This window comes from Vipera ursinii, assembly GCF_947247035.1.
Source record: "Vipera ursinii genome assembly, chromosome: 9".
NCBI lineage: Eukaryota > Metazoa > Chordata > Lepidosauria > Squamata > Viperidae > Vipera > Vipera ursinii.
In genome coordinates, this window is record NC_139523.1 from 18,761,481 (window position 1) to 18,776,009 (window position 14,529).

Here is a 14,529-nt window from a genome sequence, read left to right on the forward strand (position 1 = left end):
GATGACCTCCAAGCTACCTTCCAACTACTACTACTACTACTACTATTACTACTTCTTCTTCTTCTTCTTCTTCCTATTATTATTATTATTATTATTATTATTATTATTATTATTATTATTATTATTATTATTATTATTAAGTAGGGGAGCGCTGCTGTCTTCATAAGCCCCCAAGGCTGATGCTAGGCTTACAAGACAGAGAAGGCTGCTCATGTAGGCATTTGATGCGACTGAGGCTTGATCATATTTATGCCTTGAAGATCATAGAAGGACAAGAATGAATGCTACTATGACTTTATTGTCACTAAAAACTCTCCAAACCCAGCAGACAGAAGATAAACAGTTGCTACACCCACCACCACCACCCCTGTTTTTTGACACATTTCACCAGGTGAGTTCTTGCTTCTAATTCGGAGGAGAGAAGGACATTGTCTAGCAGGTGGGTCTTCCTTCCCACATTGGCAGCACCTGGAAGAGCAGAAGGATCAGATGACTGAGGGCAAACAGCCAATAAAAGGGGGCAAATTTAGTCCAGTCCTGGCTCAGGATTCCAAAAAAGCTGAAGGCTCTTTTTCATGAGCCCACAATTCCTCAATTTGCTTATTTTTTAAAGGTTCTGTTTGCAATTTGAAACATCTTGGCGCCACGAAGGCATGGGGCCAGCTCAGCCCACAAGTGGCCCCTGACTCCATTTCTCTGAAACCCCAGAATATCCACCTCAGATATCAAAGAAATTTGATGGCTGGGTTTGCCGTTAGAATGTTCTTCTCCCTTCGTGAAGTTTCGGTGCTGTGTGAGTGTCAAGGTTCAGTGGGACTTTGGCAGGAGGGAACAATGGAGAGGGGTGGATTGTAAGGTGAAGGGTCAGAAGAAAGAATATACGTGCAGATGAGGTCCAGAAGAAGGGTCATATGTGGAGATAGGATCCCGGTGTTGGTGTGATGAACATGACAGCAAGGAAGATGAATTCTGAGAGAAACATTTACTCTTAAACAACTTTTTCTTTAACAACTTCTTTCTTCTGCTCATTAAGGGGCTTGCAGCACAAGCTTGCTACTTGATAACATTGCGAGGGGGGCTGCATTTGTGTGTGTGTGTGTGTGTGTGTGTGTGTGTGTGAGGCTGCAAGGACAATGAAGCAAGACAGATTCTCAGGTTCAGGATGTTGTGTACATGTACACTTACAAGGAAACCCAAAACCACATAGCTGGCACAGGAACCTAGAAGCTTTGCAAGATACCCATGACCTGAGGTGTGCAATAGGTGGCGTGACATTTAGCTATTTTGCATAGCAAGCCAGAAAGCTTTAGGGGGCTGCAATCCAGGTAACCAATCAATATTATATGTTATACATGTATTATCAGGGGGAGGGCAAAGGGGTGTATTGGGAGAGCAAAGGGGTGTATGTAAATCACCTTTGATTATAAAAATTGCTGAAAAACTGTAATCAGGGCCTTGGTAGCTTTCAAAGCCAAGGCTCCTTTCATCTTGGTACCAAAATAAAAGCATTTTTCTATATCTTGGGTTTGGTGATCAATTGGCTTCGACATGAGGCTAAGACCCAGTTTTGGGGAGAACATACGTTTCTTCATATTTCTACCTAATTTTTGCCTGGTTTTGAGGGAATGTGGTATGCCAGTGATTAGCCTTGAAAATGGTTGGTGTTTTGGAGTCATCCCAACTAAATGGGGAGAAAAGGGAAAAAAATTATGCCCAGAGCTTTGTGGAAATAGAAGCTTATAAAAAGCAAAGCCACCAGGAAAAATCAATACCATCATTAATCTGTTAACACCATTAACAGACACTTGGTAAATTATTCCTTTAAACCGGATGCCAACATTCATAGGCATCTGGTAGAAGAAACAACGATATCAGAATGATATCTTTTTGTGTGGAGTTTATGTTTTTTTATTTGTAAATTGCTCAGAGTCACTTAAATATAGGTAATCCTCAACTTGCAACCACAACCACAATTTTATTTGCTAAGTTAGTTTTGCCTCATTTTAAGACCTTTCTGCCTACAGTTGTTAAATGAATCACTTCCCCATTGTCTTTGCTTGTCAGAAGGTCACACATGACCCCAGGACACTGCAACTATTATTTATTTTTATTTTATTTTATTTGACTTATATACCGCCCTATTCCCATAGGACTCAGGGCGGTTTACAGGGCAATTAAAACCATACAACACAAAAGTTAAAATAAATTTAAAACAATTAATTAAATTTAAAGCCCAAAAGTTAAAAATTAAAACTCTAAAACCCAGTTAAAAACCCCTCAGTCTAGGCCAGACAGCTCAAAGATATGAAAAAGTTGCCAAGTGGTCTGAATTTCGACTGCGTGAGCATGAGGATGCTGCAATGGTCGTAAGTGTGAAAAATGGTCATAAGCCACTTTTTTTGCAGTGTTGTTTGAACGGCCACTAAGCAAACGGTGGTAAATTGAGGACTACCTGCAGTGAGATGGGTGGTGTATAAATTTGATAAACAAGGATGATCAGGGGGTTGGAGGCTAAAACATATAAGGAACGGTTGCTGGAATTGGGTATGTCTAGTTTGATGAAGAGAAGGACGAGAGGGGGGGGCATGATAGCAGTCTTGCAATATCTCAGGGGCTGCCCCAAAGAAGAGGGAGTCAAGCTATTCTCCAAAGCGCCTGAAGGCAGGACAAGAAACAATGGATGGAAACTAATCAAGGAGAGAAGCAACCTAGAACTAAGGAGAAACTTCCTGACAGTTAGAACAATTAACCAGTGTAACAACAACCTGCCTCCAGAAGCGGTGAATGTTCCATCATTGGAGGTTTTAAAAAAGAGATTGGATAATTATTTGTCTGAAATGGTATAGGGTTTCCTGCCTGAGCAGGGGTTGGACTAGAAGACCTCCAAGGTCCCTTCCAACTTTGTTATTAATGTTATTAAATAAATAAAAAGAATTCTTGTATGTCACAATTTCATCGCTTATGCAATTCATATTATTTGGATGATGATAATGTCATTATACATGGGATGTAATTTACCCAGCACCCACCATGGTCGCAGGGAGGAAGGTCTGCAAATCAACATCCTGGAAATTGGAGACTGCAATTGACTTTTAGTAAGAAAACCAGACATTGCTTGCATATGAATGTTTGGAAACGGATATTGTATTAGAAAACTTACCCGAAGTGCTTACTGTTGGAAATTAGGCTGTTACATATCTTGTTCCTAGAAAAATACAGACATTAGTCCATCCTGAGCCTTGTCTATGATCAGAGAAACCTGGCTTTCCATAACTACGTAATAGCAGTTCGGTCAAGCTTGCTAGACAAGCTTAGAATTGTAATGCCTGCAAACCAGCATTATTTTATTTATTTTATTTATTTATTTATCCCATTTATATCCCGCCCTTCTCCGAAGACTCAGGGCGGCTTACAATCTAAAGTGCAATGTGCTTAGCAATAGCCTTCATTCTATGTATATGCCTGCTTATTAGGGCTTTCGCCCCCCCCAAGCGGCATTTTTTACAAAGTCAGCTTGTTGCTCCCAACAATCTGGGTCCTCATTTTACCTACCCCAGAAGGATGGAAGGCTGAGTCAACCTTGAGCCTGGTGGGACTCGAACCTGCACTAAATTGCAGGCAGCTGGTGTTACTTAAAGAGGCATTAGCCCACTGCTCCACCAAGGTTCATGTCAAACAGGGGGAGGGGAATGCAACAAGCTGTATCAGCAGCTTGCTGTCCAACTGGGTTTGCTCAACAAATTTAACCTGGTCAGTTAGTGGCCGCATTTACAGCATAGGCTACATTTGGGAACTTGTTTTAAACATTGGTTCTGGGTTTTTGTGGCACAGCAGCGGATCAAAGCTAGAAGATACTGGAATGATAGATAAAGGGATAATTTTTGGATTTAACCCCTTTTCTTACCTGAGCTTCATTTCCTTGTCCTTGTCCTTGTCCTTGTCCTTGTCCTTGTCCTTGTCCTTGTCCTTGTCCTCTTCCTTTTCCTTTTCCTTTTCCTTTCCCCTTTCCTCTTCCTCTTCCTCTTCCTTTCCCTTTCCCTTTCCCTTTCCCCTTTCCTTTCCCTTTTTCTCTTCCTGTTTCCTGGTTGTCTTGTTCTAGTTCCATTTCTTCAGGCTAAAAAACAAACAGGCAAAAGTATGCATTTGCAATGAGATTTGGACTTGTTTGAAATGAAAAAGGCATTCTTTTTTTTCTCGGGCAAAAAGCCACATCTGCCCTTGCAAGCATTGGACCAAGGAATGCATTCGAAAGAGAAACAGGTAGTTGGACCAAGGCAACAAAGCAGAACCATTTTATTTGCATGCATACCGTCGGTGATTAAAAATAGATCGAATCAATATCATTGCTCTCCAATCAGGGGATTTGACCACTATCTCCCCTATAGTAAAAATCACCAAATAAAGCAAGTCATTTTGGAGAGCTCTGGGATCTCCAAGACTCTTTGGGGTAGCATTGGGATCTAATTGAGCACTTCTGTTTTATAGTCGTGTGAACCTTTTTCAACTTAATGTCTATGGATATTCTCAACCATCGAGGTCATGGTGGTCCCAAAAGGCAAATGGACTTTCTTAGTATTTTTTTTTCCTCCTCGAAAAATATTTCGCCTCTCATCTAAGAACCGAAGAACCAGTTTCCTTTTGAAAAAGCACTTCTGGAACTTCTCCAATTTATCATTTTTTCAGTTGTGATAAACTCAGGGCTTTTTTTCTCATAGAACGCTCAGAACGGAGTTCCGGCACCTTTTTTGGATAGAACCTTGTAGGGTAGGCAAGGCGGGTTGTATGGCATGTGTGAGTTCCGGCACCTTTTTCTTTTTACAAAAAAAAGCACTGGATAAACTACATCACTTGGTTCACAGTGAACTCAGCATATTGGTAGATAAGCAGACTGGGAATGGCTGTTTTTCACTGTCTAACGACTCTAACTAAGCCATGACAGTTGGAGTTTTGGAGACTTGTATTCCCAGTCTGGTTGGAAGGCATCAAGTAGGAGAAGGATGGCTCAATGGGCGAGAACATCAGAGTTGTGCCATCTTTCTCCTCCTCCTGGCTGAGAAGATTGTCTCATTTTACCTAAGGACAGGGGTCAACATGTTTACCATTTGCCAATGTAACGTCTTCCAGCATACTTACAGCATCTCTTTTCACCATACGTTTCTGAATGAAAAAAATAACAATAAAAGAAGAGTTAATGCATTCTGGTTTTCCCTACTAATCTTGGAAACAGAGAAGAGTTTTGCTGCTGGTTGCTGGGAGTTCACCAGTTCTCTTTTAAAGGACTTGCAGGAAAATTGCCCTTCATTTCCACTAGTGTTTTTGGTACAAAGGATGTCTGTTTCTTTTTCCCAAGTCCTTTCAAAGGAAAAGAGATTTCTGGAGAAATGATCATGAACTGAGTGAGGCCTTGAATTTCCTGTAGATCAAGGCTCTCCAAACTTGGCAACTTTGAGATTTGTGGACAGCCATGCTGAGGAATTTTGGGAGTTGAAGTCCACAAGTCCTAAAGCTGTCAAGTTTGGAGACCCCTGCTTTAGATGAATGGTGATGAAATGGTGGCTCTTAACCTTCTGCCCCTTATTATACAACCATCCTTGTGGGCCCTCCCTGACTTCTTATTATAGTCCAGACTTCCTAGGAAGGAAGGAGGAGCAGGAAGGCATTGATAAAGTGTTGCAGAAGCCAATAAACACTTCGATCAGTCATCTTGAGATTCCCACCATGCCTTGCAGCATGTTACATCCTAGACATTGAGGGAAGTGGATGGGTTGCCTTGCAGAACAGATCAAAAGATAAATATGAGTCCTATAGCATCTGTCCGGAAGTGGTGGCCCCAAAAGCTACCTCAGAGTAATAATCCTTGGTTTATACTCAACGATAGAACTTAAAGGGATATGAGCATAATGTTTTTGACACTCACCAGAAGATCATTTCTTGCTGGAACATCCAAAAGAGAATTTAGTGCTGGATTTACATCAGTGTTAGCAGCCTCTTGGACTTCCTGTAGAAAGGGGGAGAGGGAATCAACTACAAGTGATAAACTACAAGTCCCATCAGCCTCTACAGTGAACTCAGCCCATCCGACGTATTTGGAGGATAAACAGATTGGGAATAGCTGGTTTTCACTATCTAATGGCTTCAAATAAGCCATGCCAGGTTGAATGTTGGAGACATGTATTCCCAGCAGAGCATCAAGCAGGAAAGGGATGGCTTATTAGTCGATAAGAAGCTCAAAGGCCTGCCATCATTCTTCTCCCTCCTGTCTCCATTTATCTAATGATAGAGCTATCCTTCTATGTCAGACATGTCAAACTCGCGACATCACATGATGTTGCACAATGTATCGGGACGATTTTGCCATTGCCGGCAATGGGGTGGGTGCGGCTTCCGCATGACGCATCCAGGCCTCGGGCTGGCAGTTTGACACCCCTGTTCTATGTCATTTGCCAATGTACCATCCTTCCAACATACTTACAGCTGCTTTTTTCCCCACATCTTCATGTTTTTCCTGAAGAAAGAATAATAAAAAGGAGAGTGAAAACATTCTGCTTTCCCCTACTAATCATGGAAACAAGGAAAAGTTTTGCTGTTAGTTGCCGAGAGTAAATTAGGTTTTGTAAATGCCTTGCAAGAAGTTTGTCCTACTTTTCCCCCCTCTATCAATTTGGTTGAAAGCAAGATTGTTTCTTTTTCCAAATTCTTTCAAAGGGAGAAGAATTCCAGGAGAAATTCTCGTGAGCTGAGTGAGTGTCAACTGTCCAGTTGGTGAATCCAAAAAAAGGAACTCCTGGGACATTTCTGTACCAACCATCTCAGCTCTGGGTGGTTTACAATAAAAGTACAGTAGAGTTAGAAGGCAGGAAGGATTAGATAGGAGAGGGACAGACAGCGGGAGAGAGAGAGAGAGAGGAAGGAAGGAAGGAAGGAAGGAAGGAAGGAAGGAAGGAAGGAAGGAAGGAAGGAAGGAAGGAAGGAAGGAAGGAAGGAAGGAAACATATCTAACCATGATTTGGAGTCCTTATGAACAAGTTTTATTTTATTATCTCTGTATTAATGTACTACCAGTCATATTGGTAACTGAATATCAAACTGCTGCTTCTGGTTATTTTTTTAAATATTAGGTTAGAATTGGGAACTTGGTTCTGCCATTATATGGATGGATAATCGTCACCATTATGTTTCAGACCTTGTCGTAATTAATTTAAAAAGGGACACTAGCAAAACCGTGGTTCCGCAAATAGAAATCTTAATCTTGTGGATGCCAGATATGGCATGCAAATGTTGGAAACGCGGAGTGCTTACCTTCAACTTGGCCTGGACCTCCTGAAAGAAAAAAAAGTCATCATGATAATTAGCAAAATAGCGAAGAGAAGAAAGACAAATAGAATGGGAAGGAGAAATGTAAAAAAAAAAGGCTGTGGTATTCATTTTCACATTTAAGCATGCCCATTTATTTTCAGTGCTGAAAGCAGATCTAAACCCAACTAACTGTTGATTCATTAAATAAAAATTCGAAAATGATGGTAACAAAAACAGAAAAAGTGTATCTTGAACAACTGGGAGTGGGTATTTTCACATTTAAAACGTGAGCCCCTTTTTATTATTTTTATATTTTTATATAAAAATATTTTTATTTTTATATTTTTATTATTTTTTATTTTGCAAGAATGCAAAACCGAAATTGTGATATGAAGTCAAGAGCAATATTTGGCAATCTATCCCATTTGGCCAAAGATTAAGCACAGAATCACAATTGAAAGGAGGGAATCCATAGTGGATAGGGGCAAGAGGCAACCCTGTCTAACATTCAGAAAGCTCCTATGAGAGCAATAGCGATGATGATGATGATGATGATGATGATGGTATCTAAATGAAAGAAAATAAAATTAACGAAACATTATTATTTTAAATTCCACCTCATGGGTCTGGATTTTCCTGTGTGCCCTGTATGCAAAAAGCACGAATTTCTCTGGGTGAGTTTGATTGGAACATTCACATGCTGCAATACTGGACCATATCTCAAGGATATGGAGGATAATTAAAATTTGCTTTTAGAGAATAAAAGCAAAACACTGATGATTTGCAAAAAGGCACCTCAGAATCAGAGCAGATTGTTCCTTGATTCTGAGGTGTAACAAGTATTGAGAGCTTTTTTTTAAATCACATTTCTGCACCAACCATCTCAGCTCTGGGTGATTTACAATAAAAGTACAGTAGAGTTAGAAGGAAGGAAGGATTAGATAGGAGAGGGACAGACAGCGGGAGAGAGAGAGAGAGAGAGAGGAAGGAAGGAAGGAAGGAAGGAAGGAAGGAAGGAAGGAAGGAAGGAAGGAAGGAAGGAAGGAAGGAAGGAAGGAAGGAAGGAAACATATCTAACCATGATTTGGAGTTTTTATGAACAAGTTTTATTTTATTATCTCTGTATTAATATACTACCAGTCATATTGGTAACTGAATATCAAACTGCTGCTTCTGGTTATTTTTTTAAATATTAGGTTAGAATTGGGAACTTGGTTCTGCCATTATATGGATGGATAATTGTCACCATTATGTTTCAGACCTTGTCGTAATTAATTTAAAAAGGGACATTAGCAAAACCGTGGTTCCGCAAATAGGAATCTTAATCTTGTGGATGCCAGATATGGCATGCAAATGTTGGAAACGCGGAGTGCTTACCTTCAAATTGGCCTGGACCTCCTGAAAGAAAAAAAGTGGTCATGATAATTAGCAAAATAGCAAAGAGAAGAAAGACAAATAGAATGGGAAGGAGAAATGTAAAAAAAAAATAAGGCTGTGGTATTCATTTTCACATTTAAGCATGCCCATTTATTTTAAGTGCTGAAAACAGATCTAAACCCAACTAACTGTTGATTCATTAAATAAAAATTAGAAAATGATGGTAACAAAAACAGAAAAAGTGTATCTTGAACAACTGGGAGTGGGTATTTTCACATTTAAAACGTGAGCCCTTTTTCATTCTAAGAGATGCCCAAACGAAGACACTAGCAATTTACATTTCTCTGGTATCTATGGTGTAGCTTTACACTTCTTTTGGAAAGACTGACCTGGTGCATCTGGACATCAAGCTGACACTTCTCCACCCCTCCTTCTCCCACTCTTGCAGATAATTGCAGATACGAGCAATGTGCAAATATAGTGGGAAAACCTGGCAGTTACATTGGTACTGAAATGATGACAGTGTCTCATCCAAAGAATGAAAGAAGGAAAGCTGGGTGAGAAAATACGAAGAAATAAACCCAACACCCTAAACTGATCCCCTCTTACCAGAAATTGTCCAAATGCCAGCACAAAAAAACAAGCAACCAATGGACGGAACATCTTGCCTCTCTTCTACTCTTTGCTCGTCCGAGTAATGAAGTAATCCTGATGACACCGGTTTGAAGTCATTTATACTTCACCTGGTATGCTTCAGTGAATCCAGACCAATGGCCCTACTGTCAAAGGAGGAAGTGGTTGAATAAAAGACTTTTTGATCAGTAAAGGTCATCAGATATGGTCACCCTCACCATCAGGCCAGTCCAGGTCACCACTAGATAAGGGAGCCTTTGAACAATCAAGAAAATTTCTAGACCTCCAGAATTTACACATTGTTCTTAACATAATTTACATTGCAGTATGGAATATGGAGGCTGAGAGAGCTGCTGGTAAATAATGACCTGGATGCTTTGAGCCTTGATGGGTTTGGATTTGCTTGTGTCAGAAAGTGATAACAAAGCAGGTTGAGTACCAAAATTACATCTTGTCAGTTCCAAGTAACAAATTTTAAAGAGGTTCCCCAAGACATGAAATCTGTTCTTTTCCTTTCACTTATCCAGTTTTTTGCCACATTTATGTGCAAATTTTGTTATTATTATTTTGCAGATTCTGGTTTGGTGCCATTTTGGGAACTGTATGTGCTCTGTTGGCCAAGATTATATCAGCTATAAACAGATCATGGTACTCGTAGGGTTATCATGATGATGTTGTCAGTACTAGATATAATATTTTATGTTGCCTTCTTAGATTTTATCAGCCCAATCAATTAAGGCCACCACACTGATTTCCACGGAAAGGACATTTGGTACTCTTGGAAGTGTTTCAATAGGGATTATCTCCTTGTTTGCAAAAGTGACCTAACCTCTGATAAAGAATTATTAAAAAGCATCTGATGGAAAGAACAACATCTTACATAAAGCTATTTGGAAAAGATTGATGAATCAAACAATCAGGGTTTTGACATATTGTAAGAAGCCATGCACAAATAAAAAGCTGTAAAATTCTTCTCTTTTTGGAAAAAATATCCTTCAAGGGGAACCTAGATTAGATTAGATCTTGCCCATATGGGGAACAGAATGAAACAGAATTAGGGAAATAAGAATGTGATGATCCAGGCACACTGCCGATATTAGCAAATTAATATTCTGACAATTAATATTCTCCTTCACATTTTAACTTTTTCCTATCTTCTAGCAAAAAAAAAGTGTACACAAAGCTTTCAAGCAAATTTGACTTTGCTGATGATAGCAAATACATGAAGCTCAGAGTGCAGGTTCCATTACTGGAGTCCTCCTAACTAGGTTTTTGGGTTGCAGAGATTTCATTATTATAGGTAAAGGTTCCCCCACACATGCGTGCTAGTCGTTTCCGACTCTAGGGGCCAGTGCTCATCTCCGTTTCAAAGCCGAAGAGCCAGCGCTTGTCCGAGGATGTCTCCGTGGTCATGTGGCCGGTACGACTGGACGCCAAAGGCGCACGGAACGCTGTTACCTTCCCACCGGAGTGGTCCCTATTTTTCTACTTGCATTTTTACGTGCTTTCGAACTGCTAGGTTGGCAGAAGCTGGGACAAGTAACAGGCGCTCACTCTGCTACGCGGCACTCGGGATTCGACCTGCCAAACTGCTGACCTTCTGATGGACAAGTTCAGCGTTCTAACCCACTGAGCCACCAGGTCCCTTTCATTATTATACTAGGTAACAAAAATCCCAAGATTTGGGGGTCAGTAGCTGAATAGTTAGCATAGGCTGCTTGTCCTTCTGTCTTGCCCATTTTGTTCATTCTGAGACTTTTCTTTACACCTTCTCTCATTTACATCAGCTTCCCTGAGAAAGCCTCTCCACTTTATTGTTTATAAACATGACCACAATTTTTGGCTTCTTCTCATAATAAGTGACATATTTGAGGAAAAAATCTTCAAGGGGCAAGGAAGCAATTGAGCACTGGCATCCAGAAATTTTTTGTGTTCATTTTCTATGAAAGGACATTAATAGCAACTTTTTTCATGCTGCTTTATATTTCCAAGGCAGGAACAAGCTGCTGTTTACTAAAATGCAGAACTGTGAGGTCCCCTTCAGCAACTGAACAGGATAGGTAGTGGTTTAAATTGCTGGATGCTGTCATATGATAAAATAGCCTTTGAAAGTCCCCAAAAGTACTTAAAATGAACCAAGGTGAAGCAGAATGAATAAGATTACTTCCTGTAATAAAGTCTATACTAGTCATAAACACAATGGATATACTTATTAATAATTCCTTAGTGGCCTAGGGATTAAGATAAGATAAGATAATCTTTATTGTCATTTTTTACTGTGGGCACAATGGCACACATCAAAAATGAAATGTAGTTGCCCGCTCTCAAAGTGAAACACATACATGACACACACCTACAACATACTATACACAACATATGTATAGACCCACACCCCTACATATAAAAGGTAAAAGGTAAAGTTTCCCCCGCACATGCATGCTAGTCGTTTCCGACTCTAGGGGCTGGTGCTCATCTCCGTTTCAAAGCCGAAGAGCCAGCGCTTGTCCGAGGACGTCTCCGTGGTCATGTGGCCGGCATGACTGGACGCCAAAGGCGCACGGAACGCTGTTACCTTCCCACCGTAGTGGTCCCTATTTTTCTACTTGCATTTTTACGTGCTTTCGAACTGCTAGGTTGGCAGAAGCTGGGACAAGTAACAGGCGCTCACTCTGTTATGCGGCACTCGGGATTCGACCCGCCAAACTGCCGACCTTCCGATCGACAAGCTCAGCGTCCTAACCCTACATATACATAGCAATAAAATATTAAATACTGTCCATCTTGAATATATAACGGAGGGAGGAACCCTGAGAGTTCACAAGGTTAATGCTGTATGGAATGAAACTATGGTTGAATCTGGATGTTCTGCTACGGATACTGGGCTTGTCAACAAACAGTTTGAGACCTAAGTATTTTGTTCTTCCCACAGCTCCTACCAACCTAGCAGTCTGAAAGCATGCGGATGTAAGTTAATACACACCGGTAGGTACCTCTTTGATGGGAAGACAGCAGCATTCTGTGCATCTTCACCTATAGTCACGCTGGCCACATGACCATGGAAGTGTCTTAAGACAACACTGTTTCTCTCAGCTAGGAAACAGAGATGAGCACCATCTCCTAGAGTGGACATGGGAAACCTTTTATCTTTTACCTTTTGTTAGGTATTTACTGCATTTTTAAATAAAATAAAATAAAATAAATGAATGTCTTTCTTCCAAGAATATCTTTTGCATCCACCTTCTTTCTTAATTCCCAATTTAAAAAAAAAAGGATAATTCATCTTATGTTAACAGTATGTGGGAAGGACTTTGGGAGAGCTGCAGATTGAAAAACTGGCATTAAAAGATGTCTCAGCCCACAGTAGAAGGAAAGTTACTGGAAGCACTTCAGAAGGGACCCTCCCTACTTTTCCCAAGACTAAAAGGAAAAAAAAAGGCGGGGGGTGTAATCTCAGTTTTGCCAGGTTCTGTTAATGTAACTTTAATGTACAAAGAGCCTTGGTGGAGCAGTGGGCTAATGCCTCCTTAAGTAACACCAGCTGCCTGCAATTAGTGCAGGTTCGCATCCCACCAGGCTCAAGGTTGACTCAGCCTTCCATCCTTCCGAGGTAGGTAAAATGAGGACCCAGATTGTTGGGGGCAATTAAGCTGACTTTGTAATAATGCCGCTTGGGGTGTGTGTGAAAGCCCTAATAAGCAGGCATATACATAGAATGAAGGCTACTGCTAAGCTTGTAAGCCGCCCTGAGTCTTCGGAGAAGGGCGGGATATAAATGGAATTAAAATAAAAAAAATAAAAATAAAATAAATAAATAAACTTGACAATAAGATGGGATTAGTGAAAAGATGGATTGATTATATTCAAAACAAATATGGGACTAAAAAGTTTCAAATAGCATATGAATAATTCTTAACAATTATAGATTTGTTATTATAATTACTTTAGTTTTGTCATAAGGGAGTTAAAGGGTGGAAGGTTTGTTAACGTTGTAATAGATATTTAGCATATGTTTGCATAAGATTGCTATATGTAATACCTTGTATTCTGCTTTGGGAAGTCCAGGGGGGGAGGGAAGGTGGGAGGGTTGATGGGGAGGGGGGGTTTATTATTAAAATTTTGTAAAACCTTTCAATAAAAAAAATAAGATGGGATTAGTACTCCTGGTTGTGTAATTTGTCTGGATTACCTTGCAGGTCTAACCATAATACTTGTGCGCATTTTGGGAAAAAGGCAACGACAAGCCCCTTCAATATCCTTGCTGAGAAAATGAACTATCTTGGCAATGCAACATTTGCAAGAAGAAAAGCAGACTTTAAAAAGGTCAAGTGGTGACAAATCAACTCTGAGCTATACATTTATTCTGCACTATGCAAAATGCTAAGTACCTGAAGGCACAAGGAATTTAACTGAAGTAGTGGAAACACTTCTTATTGTTTATCAGAATTGTACGTACAGTCCATCTTCCCTTGAACTCTCAGAGCAGAAAAACACAAACATTGCATTAAGTCATACCCCCTGTGTATATATGTTTTATACGACTTCCTGGGGAGGAAAGCCATGGCAAATCTAGACAGCACACTAAAAAGCAGAGACATCACCCTGTCAACAAAAGTGCGTATAGTCAAGGCTATGTTCTTCCCAGTTGCAATGTATGGCAGTGAAAGTTGGACCATAAGAAAGGCTGAGCGCCGAAGAATTGAGGCCTTTGAACTGTGGTGCTGGAGAAGACTCCTGCGAGTCCCTTGGACTGCAAGGCGATCAAACCGGTCAGTCCTAGAGGAGATCAACCCTGACTGCTCTTTAGAAGGCCAGATCCTTAAGTTGAAACTCAAATACTTTGGCCACCTAATGAGAAGGAAGGACTCACTGGAGAAGAGCCTAATGCTGGGAAAGATTGAGGGCAAGAGAAGAAGGGCATGATAGAGAATGAAGTGGCTGGATGGAGTCACTGAAGCAGTAGGTGTGAGCCTAAATTGACTCCAGAAGATAGTAGAGGACAGGAAGGCCTGGAGGAACATTGTCTATGTGGTCGCGATGGGTTGGACATGACTTCACAGCTAACAACAACAACAACATGACTTCCTTCCTCACTCTTAGAGAGAAGGATTTCTCTATTTCTTTATTTTTAGACATTGCATATCCTGTATAGCATTTTCTGTTGCCTTAACTACTAGGAAGACTGTCTATGTGACTGGCTTCATCCTAATTTGGACTTTTCAGATA

General features: G+C 40.4%; 1 protein-coding gene across 3 annotated transcripts; it reads right to left on the minus strand.

Moving 5' to 3' along the window:
* Positions 1–278: 278 nt before the first annotated feature.
* Positions 279–9,452, minus strand: LOC310644313 (uncharacterized protein). Of its 3 annotated transcripts, XM_083369172.1 has the most exons (9): positions 9,283–9,452; positions 8,674–8,694; positions 7,300–7,320; positions 6,473–6,505; positions 5,918–5,998; positions 5,134–5,157; positions 3,905–4,114; positions 3,161–3,205; positions 279–468 (listed from the first exon to the last, which is right to left on the minus strand). In XM_083369172.1, the coding sequence occupies exons 1-8, from the start codon at positions 9,334–9,336 to the stop codon at positions 3,191–3,193; spliced, it is 459 nt and encodes a 152-aa protein (XP_083225298.1). In that variant the 5' UTR covers positions 9,337–9,452; the 3' UTR covers positions 279–468; positions 3,161–3,190. The 3 variants fall into 3 exon arrangements, with proteins under 3 accessions (XP_083225298.1, XP_083225299.1, XP_083225300.1); XM_083369173.1 differs by lacking the exon at positions 8,674–8,694 and having other exon boundaries at positions 9,262–9,382; XM_083369174.1 differs by lacking the exon at positions 7,300–7,320 and having other exon boundaries at positions 9,283–9,372.
* Between the last annotated feature and the right edge of the window lie 5,077 nt (positions 9,453–14,529).

Coding starts and splice junctions, on each gene's coding strand:
- LOC310644313 (XM_083369172.1), bottom strand. CDS start 9,336: ATGTTCCGTCCATTGGTTGCTTGTTTTTTTGTGCTGGCATTTGGACAA. Junction 8,695..9,282: donor TGGCATTTGGACAATTTCTG/GTAAGAGGGGAT, acceptor TTTTTCTTTCAG/GAGGTCCAGGCCAATTTGAA. Junction 7,321..8,673: donor AGGTCCAGGCCAATTTGAAG/GTAAGCACTCCG, acceptor TTTTTCTTTCAG/GAGGTCCAGGCCAAGTTGAA.